This window comes from Protopterus annectens, chromosome 10.part0 (genome assembly GCF_019279795.1).
Source record: "Protopterus annectens isolate FY-2018-M chromosome 10.part0, PAN1.0, whole genome shotgun sequence".
In the NCBI taxonomy this organism is placed as follows: domain Eukaryota; kingdom Metazoa; phylum Chordata; order Ceratodontiformes; family Protopteridae; genus Protopterus; species Protopterus annectens.
Genome location: NC_056744.1, coordinates 200,750,067 through 200,762,571, shown reverse-complemented (window position 1 = coordinate 200,762,571; position 12,505 = coordinate 200,750,067). Strand labels below are relative to the sequence as shown.

The 12,505-nt window shown below is 41.1% G+C and overlaps 1 protein-coding gene across 2 annotated transcripts in view; it reads right to left on the bottom strand.

The window, feature by feature from the left end:
* Nucleotides 1–12,505, bottom strand: part of COG1 (component of oligomeric golgi complex 1) — an 829,165-nt gene that overhangs the window by 356,260 nt on the left and 460,400 nt on the right. For both annotated transcript variants that reach the window (XM_044085137.1, XM_044085139.1), the window contains exon 9: nt 7,450–7,611. In XM_044085137.1, coding sequence (XP_043941072.1) covers nt 7,450–7,611 — 162 coding nt within the window. The remainder of the gene's footprint in view (nt 1–7,449; nt 7,612–12,505) is intronic.

Here is a 12,505-nt window from a genome sequence, read left to right as displayed (position 1 = left end):
AGTTTTCTATACAGAGTTTTATCCTCATTTATTCAACTTTTACTCCCAACCCTTCAGCTATTCCCAAATATTTATACACTCCCTCCTGCTCAATTTCCTTTACATCACATTCATGTCCCAGATTGATATTTTCTTGGTGCTGCAGCTTTCCTTTTTTTTAAACGCTGCTACTGCACATTTATCAATACCAAATGTCACTCTTACAGAATCTGAAAACCTTTTAACCATTTGCAGTTGCATTTCAACTCATCTGATGAACTGTACAATATTAAGTCATCCACAAAAAGTAGAAACAGATGTCCTTAAACAATGGTGGTTTCTGAAAGCCAAGCAGTAAACACTACCTAATCTGTTAAGTAAACTGCTTAATAGGTTAAGGACAAGACAAAACAGTAGAAGTGAAAGACTCTCAGCTACTTCTATATCCTCTTATCCCTAGGATAATTATTTGCCCTTTGTCATGGCTCAGCTACAAAGTGGTATGCCACTATTTCGTGGTCACTGCAGTGTAACTGACCAATGTAGCGTGCACCTTACACATCTGCAAACATTCCATTATCCATGAATGTGGGATAGTGTCAAATGCTTTTTTGTCATCTATCCATGCCATACTTAGAGGTTTCACTAAGTAAGGCTTTCTTTAAAAGATGATCATTTGTTCCATATGGCTTTCTTTTGTTACCCTTTTCTTCTATTGCTGTAATTGAAATTTTAAATAGAGTTTATAGCCATTTGACTATGGCTTGCTATGGGAAAGCACTTATGTGCAGAAGCCCACTTCCAAACTCTTATGGTCTCGCAGCAAGGGGAGTAGGAGTGAGTTTCCCCTTACTTGATCAGCTACCAAACTGCCATACTGAAGGGCTGTACTGCAGCTGCACATGGGGGGTGGAAACCAGAAGATTGGAATGCCTACAAGGTTAGGACTGCCCTCATTTCTAGAACACTGATGTGCAAGGTAGCCTTTACTTCTGTTCATGTCTCCTAGCTTGGCTGCTGTTGAAAATGCCTCCCCACCATAAAGCAGAAGTATCCATGGTAGCTGCTTCAATTGGGTTAATGGGTTTTGAATGGTCTACCGAGAAACAAAGTGGACTAGTAATTCTAACAGCTGTAGTGATTCTTGTTCTTCCTGCAGATTTTAATGGGGAGGTCTACAGGACCAGCAAAAAGATCAATCTAAGAGGTACTGCTGGACCAGCAGGGGCTAGGCTTTTACTCCCAGTTATTTTTGATTCCCAAGAAAATAAAAGACTGTACCATGAATATCCACTGTAATGCTCTCACATAAAAATTGGGCAGTAAGGATCATGTAAATACAGGATGCTGTAAAACTAAGCAGCTTTAGAGATACTGTGCCAATGATACCAGTTGGTTTGGCAGAATTTTTGAGACTGCTGACTGTAAATTATTTCCTGATGAAAAAAAGCTTGGCAAGACTGTGTCCATCCGGCACCCTATGAATGTAAACAGACTGTCAGCAACTACTGGGACTTTAATGACGAGTCCATACAGTAAAGACTAAAAGTAGTAGCTAGTTGATGAAGGCCTTGAGAGTGACCATTCAGGGGCCACTAGGAGCCAATACTAAAGTAACAGAAAGACTTTGAGCACTTAAAGAATTGTACACTACAACCTCTGCTATGTATCTGGTGAATACCCTGGGATCTGAAGTTAGACCAAATGGAAGGGATTACAACTGAGTAAACGTGACTGGCTCTTATGATGGAGCAAAGGAGATCACCCGACTCCATTTTTACTCTGATGGGAAAGTAGGAGCCTTGGAGGTCCAGACAGCACATTCAATCTCTTTCTTACAGACATGAAAGGATGGATTACACTGTGATCACATGAAAGGACTCTTTCAGAATGAACTGATTTAGGCCACTCAAATCGAGAATGGGCCTGAAATCCTTAACTTTCTTGAGAACCAAGAAGAACCTGGAGTAAAAGCCTAGTCCCTGCTATTCCAGCAGAACTTCTTGGCTAGTCCTTTTTTTGCAACAAGACTAGGAGCCTCTTTGTTGCAGGGCTCTGATGGGGTTGAATATTTGTAAACGGGGACTGTGGTCTAGGAAGTGAGAGAAGGGCAAGTGAATAATCTCTCGGTACAACTACCCCCATCCACTTATTCTGTGTGATGGACATCCATATTAAAAAATATGAGGGAAAGTCAACTCAACTGCCTTCAGAGTAGAACAGCTGGGCCAGACTTCAGAGAGCAAACGACTGTAGATCTCCTTCCAGGGGACCACAGTATTCCTGATTATTTTCTCAGGGTTGCTTTCCTTGACACTGGTGGCCATTCTGAAAGTTGCCATGACCCCTGCAACCTCTTCCAAAAACCTTTTTTGTCTTGCTGTTTGTCACACCTGAACCACATTTCATATAGGCTCTGTTCATACCTCCCAACCTCTTAGTGCAAGAAATCCTGACAAAGCCTAAATAATGGGGGGACAAGGGTCCAAAATAGGGACAGATTTTAAATATTGCTTATATAAACTTAGAAAATTGCTAGAACAGGTTCTGTGTTAGCATGCATTTTCTGAATAATACGAAGTATGAAACCTGAATACATATTATTTAGTGATTTCAGTCCTTAGTGACTTGCCAAAAACTCATAAATTTTATGAGGAACAGACTTAAAATATGAGGCAAAAGTCTGGACATTCTGCAAGAATTTCTGCAGCTGAGAGATATGGCTCTGGTGCACCCAAGAAAATGTGTTTCCTGTGACAAATCTACTGGAATCTCAGCACGTGTGCCATGTACTTTTCTGTCTTCAAGGAAGAGGTGGTACGAGGGGGTGCTGAAGGTTCTAAGCCCGACCAACTTTCTAAATTCTGAGCAATATTTTGCCTCTGTAGCTGAAAAGAGGGTTGATTCATCTTGTAAAGTGCCAATTTGCAGAATCATAATGCTATATTTTGACATTGTTTCAGATCATTGATTGAACCATGTCAGCAAAAAGTGTGGAATTTTCAAGTGTGGAACTCCGAGCCATCATGAAGTTCCTATTCCTATAGATGAAAACTCCAAAGGATATCCATGAATGTATGATGCAAACACTGAGTGATAAGTGCCCTTCTTACTCAACTGTGAAGAAGTGGTGTGCAAACTTTCAGTGTGGAGATTTCAAGACCAAAGATGCAGCAAGTTCTAGGAGGTCTCAAACAATGTCAACTCCTGAAATTGTTGACAATGTCCATGACCTGATTTTGGCAGGTCGGCAAATTTCACTCAAAACAATTGCTGAGACACTACAGATATCCAGGGAACATGTTGGGTTTATCCATGAGCAGCTGGGTATGCAGAAGCTGTCAGCCAAGTGGATGCCCAAATGTTTGAATGCTGACAAGAAAAGCCGTCAAGTGGACACTTCCAAGTTGATTTTGTTGCATTTCTGTTGAGCCGGTGCCAACTTTTTGGAACGACTAGTTACTGTAAATGAAACATGGTTACACCACTATGATCCTGAGACAAACAACAGTCCATGAAATATCAGCACTCAGGTTCACCAAGGCCAAAGAATTTCAAGACCCAAAAAAGTCAGCAGGAAAGGTCATGGCCTCAGTGTTTTGGTATCAGTAAGGTGTTGTAATGACTATCTTCCAAGGGGCCACACAGTTAATGCAGAATACTAATGTAACTTACTGTGCCGATTAAAGGAGGCACTGAAATAAAAAAGGAGAGGGAAGCTGCAGAAAGGAGTTCTCTTTTGCAAGACAATGCACCTGTTCATAAGGTTAGCAAAATGATGGATGTTTTGACAAAATTACGGTTTGAGTGCATAGACTATCTACCTACTCACCAGATCTTGCACCATCTGACTATTACCCGTTTCCAAACCTTAAAGAATTTGAAAGGGCAGCAACTTTTGAGTGATTCGAAGGTGACTGCAGCAGCAGAGCAGTATTTCAGTGACCAGAATTCAGACTTTTTTGGCAGGGTTACAGAAACTTCAGATACTTTGTGCAAAGTGTGTTGAACTTCGGGGAGAGTGTATTAAATTACTTGATTTTGGTTGGGCTTAGAACTTTTCTGGGCTTAGAACTTTTCAGCGCCCCCTTGTAGATTAGTAAAGTTGCTTCCTGAGATGTTCCATCACCTCTGATTTTTCATTAGGTGGATGGACTGGTGGACTGTGAGGAGTTGCTTTCTGGATCTTGGCTGCAGCCACTAACGAGTCAACTTCTGAGGGTAAAAACAGTGTATTCCAGTCTTCAGGAGTCCTGGGGATCCCATCTGCCCTCCACTGCACTAGGTCTCTTCCTTTCTTACTCTACCACCAACCAAACTATCCTGGTAAGTGGTGGTCTATCCAAAACAAAGCAAGTGAAAGGATTCCAGTAGGAGCTCATATTCACAGGCGTGGGCTACAGGGGCCCATCCTGCTTTAGCCTGAATTATTTCTACCATTTCCACAAATTTGGGATCATCAGGAGTTCCAGGATGGGAGACAATGAAGGTAAGCCTAGGTGCTTTCTCTTGCATCTGCCTTTTCTCTCTGTTACTGCTGTGGATGACTCTGAAGCACTGGAAGAATGGATGAACCGAAAATAACTGTAACCCACAGTCTCTGTTACCTAAGCTGGGGGGAGGGGGGTGGCTGTCAATGCAAGCACATGTGATCCTGAGGATAACACTGGTTAAAATCCATGTCGAATGGATTCCATGCAGAGATACCTGTGTCATCAGGGCTGGCACAGAATGCAAGTCTTAATGAGCTGTTGGGCACAGTCACAGTTCTAACCAGCAACAAAGGTAATTCAAAGTTAATGCCAAGGGTCTCAATGCTGACTGTCTGAACCCAGAGAGAGAATTGGCAGGCCCTGAGAAAGTCAGGATCGGCACTGTCCTCAAAGACTCAACACCTCTCAGGATGAAGTCTGGGTGACCTTGGCACTGTAAAGTTTAAGCTCAGAATGATGTGTTTTTGACAATAAAGTAGTCTCAAGGTTGAGAGCAGTGGCACTGAGATCAATGCCTCTGTTAATCCTGACTCTTCCATCAACATTGACTTGTCTTATCAAGGGGTCAGCTGTCAGTTGAATAGGGGACTGGGCTTTAGACTGTATCCTGTGATGAAAGCAAAGGGGGAAAGAACAGTAAAATTTGAAAGCGACAAGAGCTTGACTCAACCAAATGTTATCAGGGGAAGAGATTAATACTATATGTGCTGCACTGAAATATGTCTGCCACGTCTTACAATACTCCAGCTTGACAAACAGATTGCTTGGACCTCAGAAGCCTTACTGAGTGGGACAAGGAGTTCTGTGCTCTAGCTCGGACTCAGCAGATAGAATATTGTTAGGTGGACATCTAGGAAGTGCACTCTCCAGATGCAATTAAGTCCTGGGAAGGATGGATACCTCTAATTTAGGTGGCATTGGCCTGAATCCACTGGTGCTAGTCTTTTGAAGGTCTGAGTAGGTGGGATGTCAAAAGGACAGTACCTAGCTTACTGAGGGTCATGTTTGGACTTCCATTTCTCCAGCTCTAAACAGTTCTTCTATCTTTAAGGGTCGAGGGACTGAATGAGCTGCACATACCACATAGCTGTGATAAGTGATCTTCAAGACACTTTAAACATTTGTAAAGATGATCCTGCAGGGGATTTTGGTGCCACATTTACATTTTCTGAATTCAGACTCTCCAAAATCTTTTTTTTGTCCATGTCTGACAAAATATGATACAATTGCCACTAAGTATCATGTGACTAAAAGGCAAGGCAACAGAAATGTCACATACTGCTGCTAGAAATCTAATTACCACAAAATAATGCAAATAAACGCAGCACACTGCTGCTAGTAATATAAATGCCAAACTGACATTAGTGACAACTTTCTTTCTGAAATTTTAGTTAACATACAACAGTAAAAACTAGAAAAGTAAAAAAAGGAAACAACCTGAACTAAAAGAAAAATGGCAGCTCTTTTAATAATGTCCCTCCTTCAATAAAATCCTGCATTCGACAATGGATACTTTTGATAAAAACAGACAGCAATAATTTGTGTCAATAAAGTGACTATATGACATTGTACTGCAACCATACGGCTATGCAAACAGATTATATGCGCACACACACACACACACACACACACACACACACACACACACACACACACACACACACACACACACACACACACACACACACACACACACACACGGGCTCTGTTGGTTTGGGAAACATCTCTTTAATCGACTGCATTTGGTTTATTTTACGAATAGTCAGCAAGTATGCAAGATCAACAATCTCCGGGTAGAGTAATATTCCCTTTCCCTAGGGAATGCTAATCTCGGAGCTGGTATATATAATTAGCAGAGGGTGTGGGGTGCAGGGCGGCTTGCCCTCTAGCAAAAATATGTGTGTCTTTTGGCTTTTCCCGGTTAGGGGTCGCCACAGCGGAACTCCGGTCCACTAATGATTGGTAGTTGATTTTTACATGCCGAGTTACCAGCCCTGATGCACAACCTTCCACGAAGGTACGCCCATTAACACATGTCTCCACGCAGAAGACGCTCTAGCTGAGAATCGAACCGGACAGCGTCTTACTGTGAGGCGACAACGCTACCGCAGCACCACCACCGCGGTCTGCCCTCTAGCAAAAATAATGTCTTAAAATCACATGGGCCGAGGGTCTTCTTCGGCACATGTGCAGTAGTTGGTCTAAGTTTCAGTTTTCAAAATACAGTGGTTTATCTTCAAGATGCTGATGTACGTGTTAGTCAACCAACTGAAACTAAATCTACATCCACACCACACACACATCCAAGTAAAGGGTACACAGACAAACCATTCAGCAAAAATAGCAAGCAAGACTTAAGCTGAAGTCTTCACTGTGTAATAACTTAAACTTCCTGTCGTGAAGGCCCATGAGATAAATGCAAATGACCCCTTAAGGACATACCTGTGGTTCAGCTATATGACTTCTGAATTCATATGACTTTTTACTTTTTAGGCCTATATGGGTATATTCTGACAAGTAAATCCAGACCCACATTGTTTAGGATACTTTTAGGTACCTTGAATATTTATGGGTATCAGATAGGGTTTCTACACACACACACACACACACACACACACACACACACACACACACACACACACAAACTCTTAAAATTTGACTGACCAACTTTGTCCAACTGTAAGTGGAAGGACGGTCCACAGTCTTGGAAGGAATTTGTAACGCATCTTCCTCTGCATGCAACAGTCTCAGTTTAAGCATAAGAAACAAAATAAAAAATAAAAAATAAATAAAAAGAAAGCAAGTTCTTTCTTTTTTCCACATTTAAAACCAAACAAAAAATGTAGGAATGTAGTTTTCGGTACAGAAATACAGCTATGTAAGCCATATTTACTTTACTCTTCCATGCACAGCCCTCAGAAATCCTGCACTACCACTGCTATTAAAGGTGACACCATCAAGGACTGCCAGAACATACCTTTTCTTGTACCACTGTAGTGACCTGTTCATACCCAGCAATCATCTCCTCCAAGTTGCTCTTCAGAAGCTCCTGCAATGTGACCTTTGGCAAGGCATGACCTCCAACTCGGTTTACTTCCTGACAAAGACTAAAGAGAATTAACTGAGCATACCATGATGGCTGTGAAAAAAAGAAAAAAGAAATAAAATGATACACAGTTTATGCAGTCAGTAAACATTTCAATCTTAAAAGTACATTTGCTCAAAGGGCAGATCTCTAATAGCACAAGCACACATACTTCATAAATAGCAGACATCAGATAATTAATCCATTACAACTATTAAGTAAACTGTTAAACAATGAGCATTAAATGATTTGCTGGACTGAAGTCTTTTTCAGTTATGTCGGTAAAGTAATGCAGTTTCATTAGCAATGAAATAATGAAGGTCAACCTAGAGTTAAAATATAAAATACAAGGTAAATAATGCAAGTGACATACAATTCAGGTTCAGAATAAGCAAAAATATTACAAGAAAGGTAGGTGGCAGTAAAGGACAGCAAAGTCATGGAAAAGCAGATGCAAACAAAAGTATTCCACGAGTAAAAAAATGCATGTTACCCCTGCACTTAAAAGCTAGTAAAAAAAGCAGTTGAGAGGTAATACAAGTGAGCCTGTCAAGCAGAAAGAAAACATTTTCCACACAAACAGGAAAATTGCAACGGTACGGTCTTGTGAAGCAAGTGAGGAGGGCACTGTCAGTATATCCACTCACGGCATGGAGGATAACCTTAAGTACAAAATAATTTTGGCAAAGAGGCATCACTGCTGATAAATGTAATACAGAATGAAACTCATACCACCAAATGAGAGCTACAGACCCACCACGACAGACATGGATGAGCAGGTCCTGTTATAAAGGTTTACATATGGCTGGCAATTCTCTTCCTTACCCTCTGTATATATTGCAAATGCACAAGCAGAGAACTCTGTGCCTCCCCCAACCCCGGAAGGTCTAGGCTATTAGGACTGCTCCAGAGAAACCTTATCCTTCTATAGTACCTAAACAATAAGAGCAGAGAGCAATAGAAAGACTGACGTATTGTAAGCAATAAGGGAAAGAATAGGTATTTACCCACCCTGGCCTTGTGGGTTCCCAGTTTCAGAAGGACAGAGGGAAAGGTGGATAGGAAACGGACTGCAGCAGTAACCAAACCATCCACACTTGTGGTAAGTTGAGTACACAACTGTGCTACCTTCACTGCATGGCTCACTGCTGCAGTCACTACATCAGGGAAGACCTCCAGATCTGACAGCCCTTGCAGTTAGTAAGGCTGGCGAGATAACAGAGGAAAAGAGCAGTATGCCCTTTACAATGGCTTTAGCAAAACCTGTCCTAGACCAGGTCATGGCTATAATGTTGAGAGAGAGAGTGAGGAGAAAGGGCTCCAGGGGAGGGAATGTACAAAGACACAAGCTTCTTCAATTCAGGGAGACCGCATCCACTGCTCAAGGTTTTTTATGTCATGCTCTGGAACAGAATTTGTTAAGCTGATTGTTTGGAGAAAAAAAAGAGGTCTAGGTCTGGTACACTCATCTGTTCACTAGTAATATATAAAGGACTTTTTGTGGAGTAGCCATTCAAGCAAGTCTGCTGAAACTTTGCTCAAGTAGTCTACAGTGAGGCTGTCCCCTTGGGAAGAACAAAGGTAACTATCAAGAGATGCAAAATGGCCGTGAAATTTAAAGGATGAACCGACAGGCTATCCATTTAAGAGTGGGTCCCACCTGTCTATTTTTTTTGATGTTGCATGGCCTTCAGGGTTCCTTGTCTTCAAACTGTACTGATTGCCTGGAGTGTATACTAAAAACAGAAAAATGAAAGGCTGTCCGGCACCAGCAAAGGATTGAACACTTTAATAAACCACAAGTAAAAAGGCACAAGCATAAGTGCTTTCATCTCTACAATGGAGACTTCATCAGATACAAAATTTTACATCACTTCCCTTTCTTAAATACCCTACCTAATAAAATAAACAGAATCACCTGTCATAAATTAAGTTATACAATGCTTTTTATATAAACCTTAAAAAAAAAAAAAAAACACCTTTTACAGATCACTCACTTGACTTATTTTGCTGTAGGATCTGAAAACAGGAATTAAAATACTCATTCAAAAACCTTTTACACAGTATGTAATACAATAAAGTATAATGAAGGAAAGGAATAAAGAATATTGGCAGCATTTCCACTTTCATACTATATCTGCCCTTTGGTTTAAGCACTGGTTTAAGGGACAATTGCTCATTAAGACCAGGGAAAAAAATTGCTTTCAACCTCAGTTGCCATAACGTTTCTTTCTTTAGCAGTTGTAATTTCCAGTCACACCCCCCCCCCCCCCGTTAACCATGGGCTTTACAATATCAATGATCCCAAACCTAAACTTAGTGAAATCACCACATAAAACTGAGTGTTTGAAAGGAGCATTGGTCTCCCTTTTTATGCTCATCTTATAGAGATGCTCATAAATTCTGATTCCTAATGTTCTCTCAGTCTTGCCTATGTAAAAGGCAGGACACCCATCACACTTAGCTAAATATATTAACATCTTCATTTTACAATTACCATTTCTGAACTCCACTTTATTACACAACCCATTCTCCAATACAATGTGCTTACTTACTTGAATATAGGGGCATTGTCTACATATGCCACTTGGTGTTGTCCATCTTTTAGCACTTGGAACTTGAGACCTATCATGTTCAAATAACTGCTTGAAATTTTTTCCAGTTTTAAAAATAAACAAAGGTTTTTGTCCAACCACCTGCTGTATATCATTACTTATTTTTAAAATGTTCCAGTTCTTCTTCGCTATGTCTTGGATTTGCCTAGCATAATGGTTGTATTCCATAATTAGGACCCTCTCGTACTTCTTACTTTTGCTGGGCATTTGGGGTTTCTCTAACCCTATACACAATAGTGGTTTAAATTTAGTACCCGACCATGGTATACCTCCTCAATGATCTTAGTTATCAGCTTGTCAGGGTGACCTCTGTCTAAGAACATCCCTTTCATCTTAGTCCATTCTGCCCATACATCACACTCCGAGGTCATTCTGGCAAAACGTATGGCTTGCCCTCTAACCAAGTTTTTCTTCTGAGAAAATGGATGGTTACTTCTGAAATGCAAATACTCATTACAAAATGTCTCCTTTCTAGCGATGTTTGATTTAAATCCTCCAGCCTTGTGGGAAATGGTGATGTCCACCTTATCCCAATTAAAAGTAAACTTGAAATAATCTGAACATCCATTCAGATAAACCTCAAAATCATGTATTTCTTCACCTTTACCATTCCACAACATAAATATGTTGTCCAAAAATCTGACATATAGGTGGAGGTGTTTAGAAAACGGGCAGTAGAAAATATCTTCTTTCTCCCACCCAACATCACCAAATTGACATACATAGGGGCGCATGCCTAGAGTCTATGTTGAACTGCAGGTATTTCTTTCAAATTTATGTGGTGCTTGCAGTCCTCTGCACTCTCAGCTCCACGGCATGGCCTCCCAATTTTGATCTGAGATGTCTGTGTTGAGTATCTAGTTTGGAGGGATATACCCAAAGAGCATATCCTTGTTGATCTTGATTTGATCCATCTACCACAGTAATTCTTCAATGCAGAGGAAAGAAAGCAGGGATTATGGTCTTCAGAGGTTCGATTTAATGGTCCCATAGAACCCTCAGGTACCACTGCAGTTTCCTCATGTGGAGAGGGGCACCATATGGATGTTTGATGCCAAGAGACCCAGAACAAAGAGGACCTCATGGCAGTCCACTGGGGCTATACTGTCATGGGTTGGATGAGGGCTGAAAGGGTGTTACACTTTTTGCATTACAAAGAGGGCAGTGCATACTATTGTGTTCAGGAGAGTCACCAGAAAAATGATGCTGTAGTAGGGCTCAAATGTGACTTTTGGAGGCTCACTGTGTGGCCTAGGCTGGTCAGGTGCTGCAGAGTGTACAAAACCATTGTCTTCTTCTCCATAGTCTGTGCCTGATGTTGGCAGTCTTCCAGCTAAAGATAACTCTGGATGCCCTTATTTATTTAGTATACTATCAATGGGGCCAGGCATTTGGCGAATACTCTTAGAAAAGTAGATAAACCAAAGCCCATTGAGGTAAACTGGAAATGCAATCTCAGTGCCACAATCCCCAAAACGGCATGCGACATCTGATGATTGGAATATGTACACAAGTGTCTTGTATACCCACAACAACTAAGAACACCTGGAAGCTTAGCATGGGAATCAGTGTCTGGAGGGTCAACATTCTGAACTCAGTTACCTTCAAAAATGTGCTTAGCCCTGAAAGGTCTAGAAGGGATCTCCAATGGCCATCTTCCCCCGAGACTAGGAAAAGCCTGGAAAGGAACCCTTTCTCCTCCTGTCCTTGTGGAACCCTTTCTGTACTGCTTCAAGATAACATCTCCTCTAATATGGGTTTTATAAGATGCTCCTGGCCTCTTGGGTACCTTGGAAATTCCCTTTTTTTGTGGATTTGTGAAGAGAGTAGAGTTGTATAAGTAAACTTACCATAACAGTAGATATTGAAATGATTACTGCCACAGTAGCCTAGCTATACAGGTTATATCCTGACAAGGATATAACAAGTGGCCAGCTTTCAAAACTTCAGGGCACCTTCCATGCACCCAAACTATTAGGCAGCTCGAGCTGAGTTGAGCTGACTAAAAGACAAGTTTGTACACAAAGCCCTTCACAGCTTTCCTGCCAACATAAAGAGGAAGACTGAGCTCTGAAAGGACAATACTAGGAAGAACAAAAAATAAAATAACCACACCCTGGCATAAACATACCAAAAACACGGAGGATGGAGGGAAGAAGCAACTATTACAGTAGTGATCAAACATCTACTATTATGGTAAGTTTACATAAACTTTACGATGTTCATCACCTTTATCACTGCTGCAGTAATCTTAACTATATGGGGAAGATTATCCTAGATTTCTTCTTCCACCTCCCAAATGTAGTAAAGTCCAGGAGCCCCTGGAGAACAGT